Below are 18,206 nucleotides of genomic sequence, written 5' to 3' on the forward strand. Positions count from 1 at the left end.
TGCTACTCCGCTACTCTCAAACTCATCCAGGCACAGCCAAGTGAGCCTTTAAAAAAAAATATTAAAATTAAAAAAATCAAAAAGAACATAGATCAAAAATAATTAAATAATTCTGGTTGCCATACCATGTGTCCGATCATGTTGAAATTTAAGACATGAGTTCCCCATCACTACTAGATCATAATTGTGTAGGTTCATGTCGATTGATTAAGTGGTTCCATGGAAAACATGGGGGGGGGGGGAATCCTCATGTTTACCATCTTTCTGGAGGTGAAAAATCCTCTTACTTTTTTTTAAATTTTTTATATATACAATGTCAAGGCTCGTATAAGTGCTAATACACAGAATGTATACCAAGGGGAGCAGGAGGCAAGAATGATGGGAGAGGGAAGCACAAAACAGTGGGGAATAGCCAATTATAAGATTTTTAGTCACACCTGGGCACAGGAGATCTGTGGGAGAAGGATGGAGTGGGGTACATGGGGTAAAGAAGATGGACACTCCAGGGACTTTCAGGAAGGAAAGCAGGGAATTTTAGGGGGTGGGTTTGGGGTCGATTAGTGGGGGTAGAAAACATCGTGGTTTTGGATGGGGGAAGATAAGAGGTGGTGGTGGTGGTGGTGGTGGTGGGGGTGAACAGCTGTTTTGAAGACCTGGAGGGAAGAGTGGGGATGAAGGGAGTGTGGGAGTTTGAACAAACATGGGATTTAAAACATGGCATGACAGTACATGGGATCATGTTTATGTCCTGTGAGATTGAAGACCTGGAAGGAAGAGAGTGGGATTGAAGAGAGTGTGGGAGTTTGTTCCAAAGGCGGGAAAGGAAAGGTTGAAGAACAAATCATGAAGGTGTATGGTGATTGTAGGTCAGAAAAAGTAGAAGGGAGATGGTAGAAGGAGGAAGAAGAGTCGTAAAGGAAGTCATTTGGTTACGTGGGACATAAGGTGAGGAGGTAAAGGTATTTTTTCTTGTATTTTTTTATAGCGAACGCAGTGAGCTTCATACTCAACACGTGCACATGAGAGAATAGGAAACAACAACACCAACAACACAATATCCTGGCAATTTGGAATCCGTGTCGTCGGCTATGACCCTTTTGCTTCCGGTTTTTGTCATGGGGAATGATGCGTCCCAGGAGATAAAGGCATCGTCGGAGACATGAAAGACCCAAATAATATCAGACATGGTGTATATTTCCTCCACTGATTTTAATAAAGATATCTCCCGCATCATCAAAAAATAATTTTTAATAGTGATTAACATTATTTGCTCACTGATCCCGAATCCAGGCCGAAGTAACCGGAAATTGCAGCATCGAATGTAAGAAGAATTCTACGTTCGCTTCTCGGCTTTGCCTATTCTATATTATTTTAAGACATAAAATTGAGGGTATAGTTGAGAGCGATAGAAGGAGAGTGGAGGGAAAAGTGGATAAAATAAAAACTGATGGGAATAAGGAGAAAATACAATAAACACGATCGTGCACGCAAACAGGAAGAAGGGTAGGCCTCAATGAAACCCGATATGAAAAGACGAGGAAAACTCAACAATTATCACAAGTTTTAAAACAAGACCGAACTAGAAACCCACAGTAAACACAGAGATAACAAAATGACAGTAAAAACGCGACAAAAACGACCGGAAAACTTATCTTTGAGAAAGTCGGCAGAGACCCTGAAGAGGAACCGCCACCGTCGCTCAAGAACCGGAAGCGGAAGTCAACATAGGGTAAATAAACCCTCAGAAGACCCCCTTACTGTAGATCAAAAACCCCTCTCACTGGAGTATAAGTAATCCAAACCTCTTATACACCGGTTACTGTGATCGATTTGTCTGTCTCTGTTTGTCTGTTTCTCTTATTTTCATGTTTGTTCATTCCCTTTGTTCGTATATTGTTTCTGTTGCCCTGCTGTCAGTTTGTTGCCATTTGACCGTCACCTCGCTATTTATTTCATGAGCCTCGACTCAACCTTGTATTAAAAAAATCTGAAATATTTAGTTTGTTGCTGAAACAAAGTAAAGGAAGGAAAATAGTTTATCTTACTTATGCGCTTGCTTGCATTTACCGTAAACAAATGGTGAATTCAATTGTACTTGTGCTGGCTGCAAAAGGGACAAACTATAAGGATCACTTTTCTCACGCCGTCAGACACAGAGGGCTGTCAAAACAGTTTTATTGGTTAGGATTACTTTCAATCCTGGAGGGGTCACCACTCCGACACAGGGGAGTCAAGGCACAAATTTGGAATTTGTTCAGGGTGCTGGCGATAGCTCGCCTACTTTTCATGAATGACACAATGGTATCTTTAACATCCACCAACTAATGCCAGAAGACGGAACGCTCAGTTTAACGTCCATCCGAAGGACAGTACACACATACCTCGCCCTGCCTGCCAGACACCAGGATGACAGTTTATAGCTAAGCCGAGATTCAAACCCAGGCTGGACAGCTTAGATGCCAATGTGCGTACCTCCAGTTCTGAGCTACCAGCCCGAGAACCTACGAGTCAAAAAATATTTCTTAGCAAGTTTACTGCAAGGACGTTTTCTTGAAAAGTTTACATCAAATGTTTCTATAATGCTGGCATTCTTTAGAAAATAATCCAAAGATAACGAGAATAGTAAGGCTTTCGTGTTCTTGTAACATCTAGCCAAGGGAAATGGAGTGTGTGAAGAACCAAATCACAAGGATGAAAAGAAAAAGCAATTCACACAAGAGATTGTTTTTAAAAGGGAACAGAATGAGAAGCCCATTGTAAAAATAAATAAATAATTACATTGAACAAAGTTTTAGTTTTAAAACTTACTTCTACGGGTCAAAAGTTGTCTTTGACACTTTCAAAAGCAGTGCATGTTGGTTCTGTACCGCCCACTTTCTCACCTGAACATCACCACCCACGCCTCCCACCGTTGGGTCTTCCTCTAAAACCTTGACCATCTCTACAGTGGCTGCAGGGTCCAGTACTGTGTCAGAATCGCATACCTGCATGAACAAAGGAGGAGAAAATACACATAAACTGTAACGATGAACCACAAACATGGTGTCTACACTTTTGAACACTTCGACAATGTGAATTGTAAATTACTGATGTACACTCGTGTTACACTTTGACTAATAAAGTACGAGCAGCAACAAAACCTCCAAAACAATCCAATCTAAGATCTGCACAAAATCTTGGAAAGCATAATTCAGTATGATCCAAAATGTACAAATTCCAATGATCATGTACGTATCTTACATGTTATAGCTTTATTTGGAAACAACCAAAGTTTCAAGGAGGTCCTGCCAGGAATACACACTGCATTAAAACATTTCTTTAAATGAATCTTCGCCCACTACTTCATGAGACGTCTGACTTGTCCAATTCAATGGCAATGGCAAAAGTACTCCAGCTGGAAGTGCCACCTCCTGGTTATCATACCCGGCAAAGGCCAGAGACCATACGATAAATGCCACAGCAGTGTGAAACTCAACAGGATAGGTTCCAGCACTGACATAACAGTGACTAGCACTGTATTTCAGAGACATATAAGTTCTTTGGTCGTTTACACGTAGGTCGACACGGATCTGAGCGCTCACCTTATATTCACTGTCTTTCTTAGGCATGTAACTTTTCTCGATTTAGCCGGTACACTCCAGAGTAAATTTGCATCGTTTATGTTTTGTGAGATTGTGATGCAGCTATTGCTGAGATTAATAACATAAATGCACTTAGGATGCTGAGATCACACAAGCTCCTGTGCTTTACACCAATGCTACTTAATGTTGATGATACAGCCCAAAAGAGGCGGATGAAGCTTTTCCTCCTTGTGTTTACTCTTGTGCGTGTAACATTGCTTCCTGCATGCTAAGCACACAGGATCGACTGTGTTTAAATCGGGCCCAAAGTTCTTTTGTAATATAGGTACTGCATAATAGTGCCTCACATAAACCTGCCTCACAAAAGAGGCTTAACATGGTGGGGCTGGGAGAGGTGGGATTTTGAAAGTTTGAGAGAGAGAGGGAGGGTTCGAGTGATAGATAGAGTAAGGATAGGAAAGTTGATTCAAGATCTACCCCCACCCCCACCTCTCTCGATGTTCGAAACAGTTACTAGCTGGCTGGAGATTCCAACCAAGGCTAGACGGCTCAAGGACGAGTGTGCATGCCCCTCTAATGTTTCCTGCAAGCTCAAAAACTGTCATCTTTACTAAACATTGAGGACAAGACAAGATCAAGTCTTCATAAAACATTGCAGTTATATCGATCAGGAGAGTCCAGAAAACTCGGCTTTTGTTTCCAAGTATTTACGTAAATAGGGACTTTTCCAAGGGAAGAGAAGAGCAAGACATGAACCTCCAAAACCTCAAGAAAAATGTGCCATAAAAGGAGTGACTGATGAGAAGCAGTTACATGATGATGCTCTTCAAAAGCACATTAACATATATCTCAAATTACCTACATGTTCTTGAACAGATGATCCTCCAGCCAAACGTTTGCACTTTATATTGTTTTGAATTGTCTCTTAACTTTACAGCAGGATAATTTAGCGGTATTAGGCTCTTATGGTCCTACCTTTGATTGAGCAAAATTGGATTGGAGTAAACTGCCATTTTCCCTGCAAGAGCGGGACTCATGGAAGAGCAAGGCTAAATTGATAGTGGGGGCAGCGGGGCAACAATTGGGCACAACTAGAAAAGGAATTAAATGAACATGAAAGGAAGAAAGAGAATGAAAGGAAACACTAAAATCAGCAAGTAAGAGCAATGGGCTGGAAAGCTCAATGAGGATATAATAAAAATCAAGGGTTAGGACGGGGGATGACACGAGGAGGTGGTGCACCGCCTGCTTGAAACTCCGGAGGGTAGAGTGGGAAAGAATGTCCTCTGGAAGGCGGTTCCATAGATGGGAGAAACGAGGAACAAAGGAGTTGAGGTGTGAAGTCAGTCTGGAGTATGGAAGTTTAACCAGGAGATGATTATGGAAAGAACGTGCACATCCTGGAGTGAGGGGGAAGGTCAGAGGACTGAGAGTGCAGAGGGAGCAATGTTGGAGAAGAGGTAGTAGAAAGCAGAGAGAGTACCGATCTGCCAGCAATGTGAAAGCAACAAACCTTGTGATTCCACGGCCCCGTTGCAGGAGATTCTAATAATGTTGAGACTTTTAGATTCCACAGAATCCAGGAGAAACAGATGTGATGCTGGGGTGCCAGAGCTACACACAAAGGCCTTGTGGACTGTGAGTAGCTCTCATTTTCCAAGGAAAGACTTGGATCGACAGAGGATGCCCAGTTCACGACTTGCTTTGGAGGCAAGCTTTGCTATGTCATCGGCCCATGAAAGGTCATGGCTGATGGTAAGGCCTAGAAGTTAAAGAGACAACCTCTTCCAGTGGCTGATGAGGGAAATAGACAGGTGGGTTAGTCTGACGATCCTTCCGCAGCGACAGGGTGAGACAGTGAGATTTTCCAGGATTGAAGGACATGTTCCATTTACCAGACCAGCATCAAATGAATTCCAGATTTGTAGAGTGATGCAGCTGCAGTCTGCCTCACAGTGGGATTGGGTTCTGCACGATACAATGTGGAGTCTCTGAGGACACAGGCATTCTAGAAGAGGACACTGTATTGTGGAACATGCTGTTCTTTGGAGGAAAGAGAAAGCCAGCTGTCCGATCTTCAATGTGGGATTTGTTAGTCTAACCAATTTCATCTTTCAGACAAGTATGCCTCTGGGAAGATATACTGAAATTTCTCTAAATGGGTTGAGTGTTGAGTTTAAAAATGTTTTAGTTCATGGAAAACTGATCATATTGTATCCTTAAAACTCTTTATTGTACACAGATTTAGGAAAAGTGAGGTGACAGAAGGTAAGATAGTCTGACAGTGGGACAACATGCAGAACAACAAAGGGACGAAGAAACAGGAGGAGGGGAGAGAAACATAATAATGTGCAAGTATAAAGGGAGATCATGGAGAGGGAGGGACAGTTAATAAGGGTAGAAAAGATAATGGGTACAGTATGAAGGATTACCTGAGATGGCGGTGTACTGCCAACATCTGGAAGGAAACTCTGAAAAGCTCTTGAGTCTACAAATGCTAATATGGTACGTTGAAAGTCTATGAATAGTGAGCTTTCAAGAAGAGATAAGATCACATGATCCACATGATCTAAATCTGATCAAACAAGTCGAAGTGCGTGGAACAGAAATGGCACAAATGATCATATTCTTGGAGATAAGTCAATGACAACATTACATATTTGGTATAGAGAAAGATAAGAGTGAGAGACTTTAAAAAGAAAAGCCAAGCAAAGAAGAATTGTGTTAAGCATTACAATTTATGGACAGAAAGGCATTTTTTAAAGGAAAAAATAGAAAAAAATAAAGTAAATGCATGTCAGTGATGTTTTTCTTTCTTCGTTTGGATGCAACACAAGGCTGCAGGGTAACATCATTAGCTGAGGGCCGCTGATGCAATACCCTCTGCTGGTAAGGGTAGGAATTCGGAATTTGGCCATGATGCCGGTGATAGCTTCCCTACTCTTTGCGAAGGCCACCAATGAATGCTGGCAGATGGGACGCCCATTTAACAACTCATTTTCCTGTACACAAACTTTAGCTGAAAGTAAAAGTGACGTGAGAGAGTAGAAGACACTGCCTGACAGTGGGACAACATGCAGAACTCGAACAGCACTTGGTAGAGTGCATACCTCCGCCAAGCTGAACACTTTTTATGCTTTGTTTCGCACTGTAAGGCCGGATCTGAATCCGAACCTGAAACAAAATCGAATCGGCTTGTTCTTATCACCTTCCCAACTCATCCACCAAGTTGGAAATATCATGCTCGATATAGTTTTTGGCCCCATCTTTCAATGATGAAGAATCACTTGAAAAATTAAAAAATTCTCGCATCCGAATCCGAATTTGGATCTTCACCAAAATCAAATCAATTCTTCCTTGTCACACACCAAATTTGTCCAGTAAGTTTCATGTGAATCCATCAACAACGTTTTGAGATATCCTGCTCACAGACAAACAAACAGACAGACAGGGGTGAAAACATAACCTCCGTCAACCATCAATGACGGAGGTAACTAGAACAGCACTCGGTACATACCTCTGCCAGGCTGAACATTTCACGTTTTGTTTTCCACCGATAGGTTGGATCCACACCCGGACCATAACCACAAATGAATGGGCTTGTTATTGTCACCGACTCAACTCAACCACCAAGTTTTGTCATAACACATCCAGATCTTTTTGAGATATACCACATATTATTTTTGGCCCAATTTCTTAATGGTGAAGAATCAGGTAAATAATTCTAGCATCTGGATCCAGATCTTCACCAAAATCGAATCAATATCAATGCTTTCTTGTCACACACCCAACCTGACCCCAAAGTTTCGTCCGAATCCGTCCGCAATGTTTTGAGATGCCCTGCTCACAGACAAACAAACAAACACACAACCAGGGGTGAAAACAATACCTCCTTCCACCTTTGGTGACGGAGGCAACAACAAAGCGATGAAGAAAATGTAAGAGGGGGGGATAAGAGGGAAGGAAACAACAATCTGTAAGTAGAAGGGCAGATAATGGAGAGGTAGGGACAGTTAATGATGGTAGAAAAGATAATGTGCATGGAGAAAGGATTACCTGAGATGGCGGTGTACTGCCAACATCTGGAGGGAAACTCTGAAAAGCTCTTTTGAGTCAAAATGCTAATATGGTATGTTGAAGGTCTATGAATAGTGAGCTTTCAACAAGAGATTAGATCACATGATCAAAATCTGATCAAATAAGTAGAAGTGTGTGCAACAGAAATGGCACAAATAATCATATTTTATTATTATTATTATTGTTATTATTATTATTGATGTCTTTGATAACATTACAAGTTCGGTATAGAGAAGGATAAGAGTGAGAGACTTCAAAAAGAAAAGGCAAATAAGGAAGAATAGAGTATGGCATTTTAAAAAGGAAAAAAAAAAAAAAAAAAATCTGAAATAGATAAAGTAATCGCATGTCGGTGAAGTGCAGAATCAAAATTTTTAAAAAAAACGAAAAGTTAAATCATCAGAGATGAGTACGGAGGTTACAGAATGACTGCAAAGCCAAACGCAACATATTGATATTGTACCAGAACTCTGGCAACAACACAGACTGGCAGTGAAAAGAAAAATCCGACCGCTGCCGAGTAATACGTAAGAGCTGCCACAAAAATCTGTTCCAAATTCGGCAAAATGTGGATCAGGCCATAATAAAGAATATCATCGACGAGATACCTTCATGGGTTTAAAAGCTCCGTACAATGCCAAGCGACATGCTACCAGATACCAATGTACCGTGTGTAGACCATTTCACTTACGAGCAGAAGCCCGGGGTAAAAATACCACGATATAAAAGAAGTAAGTCTTTTATTATTGCGCTGGTTGAAAGAACTCAAAAATGCTGGAGTGACTGAGGTTGCGGTCTGTTGCCTAAACACCACCCAGGTTCAATTCCTTTTTTTGTCTGGTTGTAAAAAATATAATTTTGATTAATTTGAAGCAACTTTTACCCTGCTTAATTTTTTTCTCTCTGAGGAGTGTTTCCGTATTTCAGGGTGGGACAGCCAGACAGACAGACAGACAGACAGACAGACAGCATTAGCTGACTGTATCGATTGTTAAAATTTAATTTGTTTTCAATCAGGGATGTTCATTTTATTCAGGCAGGCCACTGTATTTCATCAAGGTGTGTCAATGAGGTAAAAAAAACCTCCCCTATTTAATGAAATTAAAGCAAAGTTGGAAGAACTCAACCCAGAGGTGAACACACAAATAATGTACCCTGAAAAGGAGATGATAATCTGGGAACCCCATGTAATAGCATTAGTTAGTGGATGTTAAAGATCCCACGGTATTCTTCATGAAGACTAGGTGAGTTATCACCGGCACCCCTGGCTAATTTCCTGTCACCTTCAGTCGAACATCAGCCCTGAGCAGCCTGTTTATGAAAGACTCGAGCCAAAAACATTTCCCGGCCAACCCCACAACAAGGTGTGAACAATCGGGGCTCGTAAAGTAGTAGTTGTTCATTTGATCTCCAACAGTGTTCAGTGTAAAGTTATTCATCCCAACAAGTGCCGCGTCTCATTCCCACAGAAGGTGAATGGAGCTCACCTTCAGAGTGTACCAACTAAAGCAAGCTGGATTGAATGCAAGAGAACATCTGTAGGAGGACAGGTAGTACGAGGTGATGGTCCATATCCAGACCCCAGGTTTCCTCTGAACTCAGATCTAGTACAAACAACTCCAGCTCAAAATCCTACGACACATGCAACAAATATGGTGCTTTTCACTGTCATTATCAGTGGCCTGTACTTTTTGCATAAAGCAGGAGCCTATGCTTTTGGATGCTGTGCTCATGCAGTATCCATTTGTCCTATGGTTCGTGGACTTTGCCAGGTATGAAAACAAGGAGGAAGCTTGGATCAGAGTTGAATATTTTGCCAAAGTGGCAAGGAATCATCACCATTTGCCTGAAAGCCCTCAGTCTGGAATGTTTGTGGAACATTAATGCTGGACACGTAACATACACTATAGCTGGTTTTGTGATGCAGAATTATAGTATCGCAAACCTATATTATACTACGTCACTTACTAATACAGTAATCAATGGTTTTGCAACATTTTACCCTCATCACAGTATTCATAATAGTATATAAGGAAAAACATATTAACATCACCTACTATATATAAGGAAAAGCATTCCACCTCACTTTCGAGGTTACATTTTTAACACATTATCAGTAGTTACTTACACTAAGTTTAGAACTGCCAGATAAGGTCGTTTTCCGGTCTTGGAAAAAAACCCCAAAAAACTTGAGCACTCTTCATAACCGTTATGATTAGGAGGATCGTTAAAAAGGTTCTATGAACCTGACACTCAGCAGCCCAAGACAGATCAAGAAAGTATACCAGGGTACATATATATATTTATATATATATATATATATATATATATATATTTATGCATTTTCAGAGAAAAAAGGCACATCCAACCAAAAAAGTAACGAGATCTATGTATCTTTCCAATCTAGTAATGATTAGCAGGGATAAGTCGGGTCAGGACATTATCAGCATTAGCAGGGGTACGGTAATGAAGAGCAGAGTAGATCTAGTTACATTATTGGTTGGACGCACCTTTTTGTCTAAAATAAAAAATTAAAAAAATGAATATTTAGATATTTTCTTTCACATGATATATACATGGATATGGAAAATGAAAAAGTTGGCGTTTTGTTAAACCAATGTCTCGTTCGAACAATTCTCCAAACATTCCACCCCTATCCCTTTCCACGGCAGCACAATGATCCGCCCCCATATTGTTTCACAGGGAGCTTCCCTTCCCTTTTTGATTTGATTTTGATGTACCATACTCTTTGCAGAGTGTCAGTGATGCTGAATAAGTTTCTTGGCAAGGGTTATACTGGGTGGTTTGCCTTTGCGTTCCCAGCATTGTTTGGCCATGTCCCATACTTTTAAAATGCTGAATATCAGCAAGGAATCAGCAGGTACCATTTCATTTTATAGTCTTTCATATGACTCAGCAGGGGTTTGAACCACTGACCTCCCATACTCAGGACAGACGCTCTAACCATTACACCACCAGTCTGGCTTCCTTTTGCTCCACAAAGCATAAATAAAGTAATTTCCAGGAAATGTGTTTAAAATTTATTTTCTCCCCCTCCTCTCCTGTCTCTCTCTCCCCTCCCTCCCCATCCTCCTCCCAACCCACTTCCTTGATATCCTCCTCTTTCCCTCTCTTTCTCTATGTGCATTTTATCATAATCAAATGTGTATAATATATATAATTTTACATTCTGCTTTCAACTTCACATTGTCAATAAGCATTGATCCAGGATCTATAGTCTATTGTTCAATTTTCATTATTATGGTAAGATTGGAGCTGAAAGGACAGCTCAGAGTTAGTGGACTCAAATATTGAGCTGGCTAGTCTGGGGTCGATTCCTGACGCGAGTGTAAACATAAGATTGAGGCTTCATATCGGCAAGGAGTTTGATCCCAAACTCCACAGTCTATCAAATGGATATTAAGCTAGCTCGCCTGTCTGCGAGCATTTGTCGATTGTGGGAGATGGTGGATTTTAAAGACCCCACAGTGTCTTGACCGAGAATAGGCAAGGCATTGCCAAGCACCATGGACAAATTCCAAATTCCTACTCTGTCTCACTGCTTGGAAGGCAAAGGCAAAATGCTGATGCAAAAATGTTTGTTTTAGGAAACTTTTAATTCATACTAATTCTCATTCAAGAACTTTGATGTTGAGGGCCAAAAGACTCCTTTTGCTCGAGGGCTCAGAATACTGTCAGTCCGCCACTCAAGCAAATCACTCCTTGAGATTTCTTTGGGACTCTGGAAGGGCCTTGGAGTCACCGATCATCATCTTAAGACTATACTAAGAAAGAAGACTCCTTTAAATTGAAAAAAAAACAAAAATCTGAATGTATGTACATACAGGTCGTGGACAAAAACAAGTGGAAACACCTGGATAAATGAGGGACACCAAGCAACGGCTTCCACACAGGTGTCGCCCACATGTTAATAAAGCAAATAACATCCCAGCATGCTTAGGGTCATGTATAAAAATGCTGCACAGGCCTGGTTGCCCTATAATTATGGCTAGCATGGCTACAAGAGGAGACCCCCTTCCCCCCCAATGCCCCCATCCACAGAGAACATTTGGTCATCCAATGGATTGATGAACATGACACTGATGTTATCCATGTCATGGCTTTCTCAGACACCACATCTGAACTCAATCAAGCTTTTATGGGATATTTTGGAATGACACCTAAGATGGGGTTTTCCACCTCCATCAAACAGGTGTGAGTTGATTAACTTTCTCATGGAAAAATGGTGCTGCATCCCTCCTGCAAAATTCTAGACACTGGTGGACTCTGCCACGTACATCTGGCCATACGTGGTGGCCAAATTCCCTATTTAGTGACTGTACATTTGTGTTTCCATTTTTTCCCCCGACCTGCACATACATACAGTACATACAGTACATACAGTACACACACACACACACACACACACACACACACACACACACACACACACACACACACACACACACACACACACACACACACACACACACTGTAAATAGCATATGAAAGCATAATTCATTAACTTTTACACATTAAAGTTCAAATATTTAGGTTTCAACATAATTTGACCACCATCTTTTTATGGTAATACATCGTTTAATGCAACTTTTTGTTGAAAACTCGTTGAAGACGTCTTAGAGTTGCTGCTGAGTGATTTCACGAGTTTCGTTTGGGATTCTTTTTTTATGACGAAACAAAAGTTTTAACATCGCCCCAAAAAAGTAGTCCAATGAGGGAGGATAGGTCAAGCAGTTAGTTGGTCCACATCTACTGATCCACTTGTCTTGGAAGACGTCATTCAAGAATCGTCATATGTTTGAAGCACAGTGGCAGGAAGCACCATCTTGCTGGAAGAAGGCATACTACCTGAAAGATTTAATCATTGGACTTCAGAAACAAAGAAATTCTGCAACATTGCAAAGTACATTCACTATTGACTTTATTCTTCAAAAACAGAAAGGACCAATGGTACGTGATTTCCTAAAAGCAAACCAGGTGTCGATTTCTGATGATCTCTTTCCTGTTACCAAACTTCCTGAGAATTTTCTGTCCCCCAAGTGCTGTAATTGTTGTGGCTGACTTCACCACTGATGTAGAAGTTGCCTCATCAGAAAATGTCTCCTCGTCAAGTAACCCAGGGGAATTGTGAATTTTTGATTCAAACTGTTTACAGAAATTTAACCTTGCATGGCAGTCCTCTTCCTGTAACATTTGAACCACCTGAATCTTGTAAGCATGTTCATGCAACTTCACTTTGAGAATTTTGTTCACTGGTCATTATGGGATGTTTAGTTCACCGGATGAACGTCACAATGCCTTTCATGAACTCAACTAAAATGCTTCCTGGATGACAGCCACAATCTCCTCACTGATTCGAGGACTCACGGATCGTGGTTTGTCATCCCCTGACCCAGTTCCTTTAAACTCTTCCATGCAATTGTTAATTGAGTTCCTATGTGGTTCATCTTTCCAGTAACGAGCAGTGAATTTTCTCCTCTCAGCTGTTATGAACTTCTGTTCTGGTAGCCACAACAAACAGGTAACCTTTTCTTCTACTGTTGCCATTTTCAATCAGTTTAAGAATCTGAAATGAAACGAAAAAAACATTAATACAACAGTAACGAAAGTTTATTAACTATGCTTTCACATGCCATTCACAGTTTGCTTCTATCATGTCTTCCTCCAAAGTTAATGAGGTTCAAAATTGAGCATGGATTTCATAAACACCTGACTGCACGGATGCAACTGAGGATGTGGATCTATTGATGAGGATCTGTGACCGAGGTTGGAGATCCGCCGTTTGGAGAGGTTCTGGGCTGAAAGGATAGAAACCTCGAGGAAGAACGGTGCTCAGCTGATGATCCATGCGGTCAGGAAACCATTCAATTGCTTTCAGGTTAAGGTTCTCACTTTAAGTATGGGAACAATGTTTTGAGGTTTTCAATAAAAATGAAGTTGAATATCGGATGATGTGAAATTAACATTATTTACAGCAATCCTTTTAATTATATATTTTCGGAATAGCGCCAATACTGTACGAGAGAGAGAGAGAGAGACAGAGAGAGAGAGAGAGAGAGAGAGAGAGAGAGAGAGAGAGAGAGAGAGAGAGAGAGAGAGAGAGAGAGAGAGAGAGAGAGAGAGAGAGAGAGAGAGAGAGAGAGAGAGAGATCGAGAGAGAGATCGAGAGAGAGAGAGAGAGAGAGAGAGAGAGAGAGAGAGAGGGAGAGAGAGAGATCGAGAGAGATAGATAGAGAGAGAGAGAGAAAGAGAGAGAGAGAGAGAGAGAGAGAGAGAGAGAGAGAGAGAGAGAGAGAGATATATATATATATATATATATATATATATATATATATATATATATATATATATATATATATATATATATATATATATATATGGTGGCGCGTGCACACCAACACACGCACGCGCCACCAACACACACACACACACACACACACACACACACACACACACACACACACACACACACACACACACGTGCACGTGCACACACACACACACACACACACACACACACACACACACACACACACACACACACGCAGCAGTGAAGTGTCATCATCAAAGCACAACTTCCACGTGGAGGCAGAATTTTGTTTTTCATATAAACAGAGCGTCGTGGTGTCCTCTCTCACCTCCATACCTGTACATAATCCACAGCATCGCCGAGAACCTTGAAGGCAGTGTACATGACTTCCCGCTTTCCTCCCCACTGCTGCATGATGCAGGAGTGCCGGTGACCCAGGATCGTTTCGCGGACACGAGTCGTGCTCTCCGCAAACGCCCCATCCGTGACACCCTGGCCACGCTCATGGAAGTTGCTGCTCCATCGATAGCTGGCCGTGTTGTCACGGCCCCAGATCTCCTGAAAGATGTCCGTCATGTAGACATCCTCGTCTCCATTGCCGTCGATCACCATGATGACACGTATGTTTGGATAGGCCATCCGTTTGACGGACATGAGGCATTTACGTAAGTAGTTGGGGTCCTCTTGGTAGGCAGCAATGCACAGAGCAACACTCCGCGTGAGCTTCAGAGGCGTCGTTGCTCGGCGCATCTTGCGGTGCTCCAAGAAAGCGAAGAAGCTCTGGATGAGGAGCTGGAGAGCCAGGATGGCGCCGTACATCCCAAACGAGAGGTAGTAGTTATCGGTTGATATAAACTGGTAACCAGTGATGTACGCAGTCATTATCCCGCCCAGCACGGCGAAGGCAAACAATGTCGTGCCCATGAGTCGAAGCGCTGACATAACACGCTGACACTGCATCTAGTGAGAGAAAAGAGACCTCAGAGTTCGATCACGTTAAAACCATTGTAGGTTCAGCATGAGGGTGCACAGCCGTTAGTTAGCAGGTGCACAACTCATGGGTGTGGTGCATGCAGTCGTGGAAAACTCAATACTCATTCATATTTAGTGTCTGAATGTTGCCTACTTATCTCGGAATGCGCCTTTTGACTTTATTGGGTAAGTTGGAAAGCTTGGAGGATCCGGGGGAGGGGGAGTGGGAGGAGGAAGGAGTCGTAGGATAAAACATGAAAACATTCTGCTTTCTGATCAGAGATTGTGTTTTAGTCGCGTACGTGTTCATTTCCGCACACTTGCTTGCACATGCTATACTGAAAAATACAACTCTACAGGAGAGCCGACCATGAGCTAGGGATCCATCAAGACCATTTACGCAATCCTCAGTGGGTTTTAGACCTGAATGTACTCTGTTACGGGAATATACCCATCATGGTCACATGCGGATTCCGTGTTTCTCATCATTGATGGGCTAACTTATTCAGTAAGTTGCGCAGAACCCCGAAGCTTGCTCTTGCGAGTGATGAAATCATTGGTTATTTGAAAAAGATCTTTGTCGTTCCAAAAATTCAATATTACAATATCATGCTGAATTGTTAGTTCGAAAATGGAGTGGAAGATGTTGGGATGTGGGCGAAGGAGATCGGAGGGAAATAAGTTGTTTGCTTGTGCAGTTTTTACTCTCACAGCAGCATCGGCAAAGTCACAAATGGAGTGACGTCGAACAAGACATAACATAACGGTACAGGAACACCGAAAAGGAATCGATGCAGAAACGCATGTGCCAAGCAGGGCTTCGGGGGCGGATACAGGGAGAGGCAAGCGCTCGTGCTTGGCGCGCGCCAGACCGCCTGGATTGGCTGAATTCCATTGGCTGAAAGTTTGGAGCCGACCTGAGAGTGCGCACTTGACTTGCACGATTGTGCTTTCAAATCTATTCGGTGTTATGATGTAAAAGAATCAATTGCGGGCCTTTCTCAACTGCCTTTGAAAGTGTCGTCGTGAATTTTTGTTGTTGCACTTGATACCCGTTCGCCAAACAAGAGGATGCACCGATTAATACCTTCTATACGCATATAGTTGATGCAAAAAAAACCCCACGCAAACTAAGTTGACTGAGGGCTACCTTTCAAGTTTGAATAATAATAAAAAACGCTCACGGAGGTCCTAATACCACTAGAACTGAGTGCAAATATCGATGAGAACATCAAGTCGCCTCGACGAGCAGATATGTGTTGCAGAAAATGACTTTTATAGGGATGTGCGTTCGAAGCAAATAAATCCGCAAGACAATGGGCAAAGCTGTAGCATCGATTTCGATATGAGGAAACGTATCACATACTCACCGTGATCCGCTGTAAGCTTGAAGTTCTTGAAACTTTCCTTGATGCTCGCTTGCTGGGCCCAGCTTGCTCTGGGTGCTGCAGCGCAGTGCGCTCGAAGCCGGTGAGCCCCTTATGATGTTATAGTCCGGGACGGGTCTGCATCCTTTCGGATCGATGCATCCCTTCGACCGAGTATTTGAAACCGCGCTTTCTCATTCACTTTAACCGGAGCCCAGTTACCCGTGCGGCCAAATGCTCTGAACCCTGAAAGCTCCACCACCTCTTGCCGCTTGGTGGACGCCTATTACAGATGGATGGCGCTTCTTTTAAAAGCTGTGCTCTCAGCCCCCCCTCTCCTCCGACCCCCCTCCTCCACCTTCCCATTGCTTGCGCACAGAAGAGGGAGGGACTCCACTGACCTCATCAAGAAATCTCTTGGGAGGCGAAATTTGAAGGCTGCGCCTTGTTTGACACCCTTTCCTCCTCCTCTTTGAGCAATGCAATATGCGCAGGGACCCCTTGTGCTCCGTGCGGCTGGACGCGCAGTTTACGCAATACCTGGGGGATGGGGGGGGTCTTCCCACGTGAGCAAAGCAAAACCCCTTCGATAGAAAAGGCATAAAGAAAGGGGCACCAAAGGGAGGGACGATGGTTAGGATGCACAAAGTGGTGTAAGTGAAAAGATTCCATCGGCTGCGTCTGGACGAGGGCGCGGGAAGCGTCTGGGAATCGGACGACGAGCTTAGCAACACGTGTTGCATGCAACCGCGACACACGTTTTTACAACCGCCAAGGAGTTTCTCTTCTTCGGTGCCTAGGGCGGGATAAAAAACATTTTATACAATTCATCTCTCGATCTTTAATCCACAAGCTGTCAACTACACAGAGTGAGAGAGAGCAAGAGGCTTTTGCAGCTACATTCAGTGATAAAGTGGCACCAACTAGCAAGGAAGCCTCAGGTCTGACCCTTCGACAGCTGAGTGGTCTTCCCTGAGACTTTTTTTTTGCAAAAAAAGACAAAACCCAATTACAAATCGTAGCCACAGTGGATCCAGTGCGTGCACCCAGTGCGTGCAATTTACACCTTGAGCTTGCGACTTGGCTTGCACTTGAAAACGCATATCGTAGCTGCACGTGTAACCTCGTTTATATAACCTGTTTATGGTAAAGTTTATCGACCAGCAATATTTTGAGCAGTTTCCTATAATGCTTCCTGATTGAATCAGCATAAACGGAGAACCCATGCGTTGAACGAGAATGTGCTTTAGTGACATTTACAAGCGATAACTGGTGCATATAGGTTGCACCAATGGTCGACAAAACACACAATCACAGTGGTAGCGTGGCTTTGAAGATAAGCATCACCCTGATGAGCATTGAAGAACACGCTCGTCAACAAAGCAGGGCGAGCTTTTCCTCCAAGATATTCTCGCTCGAGAATTATTCTTAGACAGAAATTTCTCTGTCGACTTTGGCCCTGCGATCCCTCCTGAGTGTTTCCCGCGATTTGAGCCAATTCCCTTGCCTTCCTCTGGGGGTGCTCCATGTGCTGGGCTCATCGTGTGGAGGGGAGGATGCAGGATGACAGGGAGGGGGTGAGGGTGCGCATGTGCAGCAAGAGGGCAATGTTTCATTGAAGAAGTTAGTTTTATTTTAACAACTTATGGAGGCGGTACAGGGTGTAGTATGCGGTGGAGTCAGACAAGATAGGGTGGCGGGAGGGAGGAGGAGGAGAGGAGAGGGAGAAAGAGAGTCGTCACCGATGGGGGGGGGGTGGGATTAACGTTGGAAACTGCGCATGAAGCAGTGCTGAGCATGGAGGATGGGTCGTCAGGGCAGTATCACGATACGCTTCTGGAGGTTGTCTGAAGGAAAGAGGAAATTGCGCATAATCTG

At 42.8% G+C, this 18,206-nt stretch overlaps 2 protein-coding genes across 3 annotated transcripts in view; both read right to left on the minus strand.

The window, feature by feature from the left end:
* LOC147023242 (hyaluronan synthase 2-like) overlaps positions 1 to 17,672 on the minus strand; it is a 42,089-nt gene extending 24,417 nt beyond the window's left edge. The window contains exons 1-3 of the mRNA XM_085888465.1: positions 16,332 to 17,672; positions 14,326 to 14,949; positions 2,883 to 2,984 (exon numbers count right to left, since the gene is read on the minus strand). Of these exons, the coding sequence (XP_085744591.1) occupies positions 2,883 to 2,984; positions 14,326 to 14,949 (726 nt within the window). The 5' untranslated portion in view covers positions 16,332 to 17,672. The remainder of the gene's footprint in view (positions 1 to 2,882; positions 2,985 to 14,325; positions 14,950 to 16,331) is intronic.
* A 266-nt stretch (positions 17,673 to 17,938) lies between these two features.
* Positions 17,939 to 18,206, minus strand: part of TANGO6 (transport and golgi organization 6 homolog) — a 243,566-nt gene continuing 243,298 nt past the window's right edge. For both annotated transcript variants that reach the window (XM_085888467.1, XM_085888468.1), the window contains exon 8: positions 17,939 to 18,206. This exon is cut by the window's right edge and continues 111 nt beyond it. In XM_085888467.1, the coding sequence (XP_085744593.1) occupies positions 18,141 to 18,206 (66 nt within the window). In that variant the 3' untranslated portion in view covers positions 17,939 to 18,140.

The sequence above is a fragment of the Eptatretus burgeri genome, chromosome 7 (genome assembly GCF_056783735.1).
Source record: "Eptatretus burgeri isolate ZD-2024b chromosome 7, Ebu_testis_v1, whole genome shotgun sequence".
Lineage (NCBI taxonomy): Eukaryota > Metazoa > Chordata > Myxini > Myxiniformes > Myxinidae > Eptatretus > Eptatretus burgeri.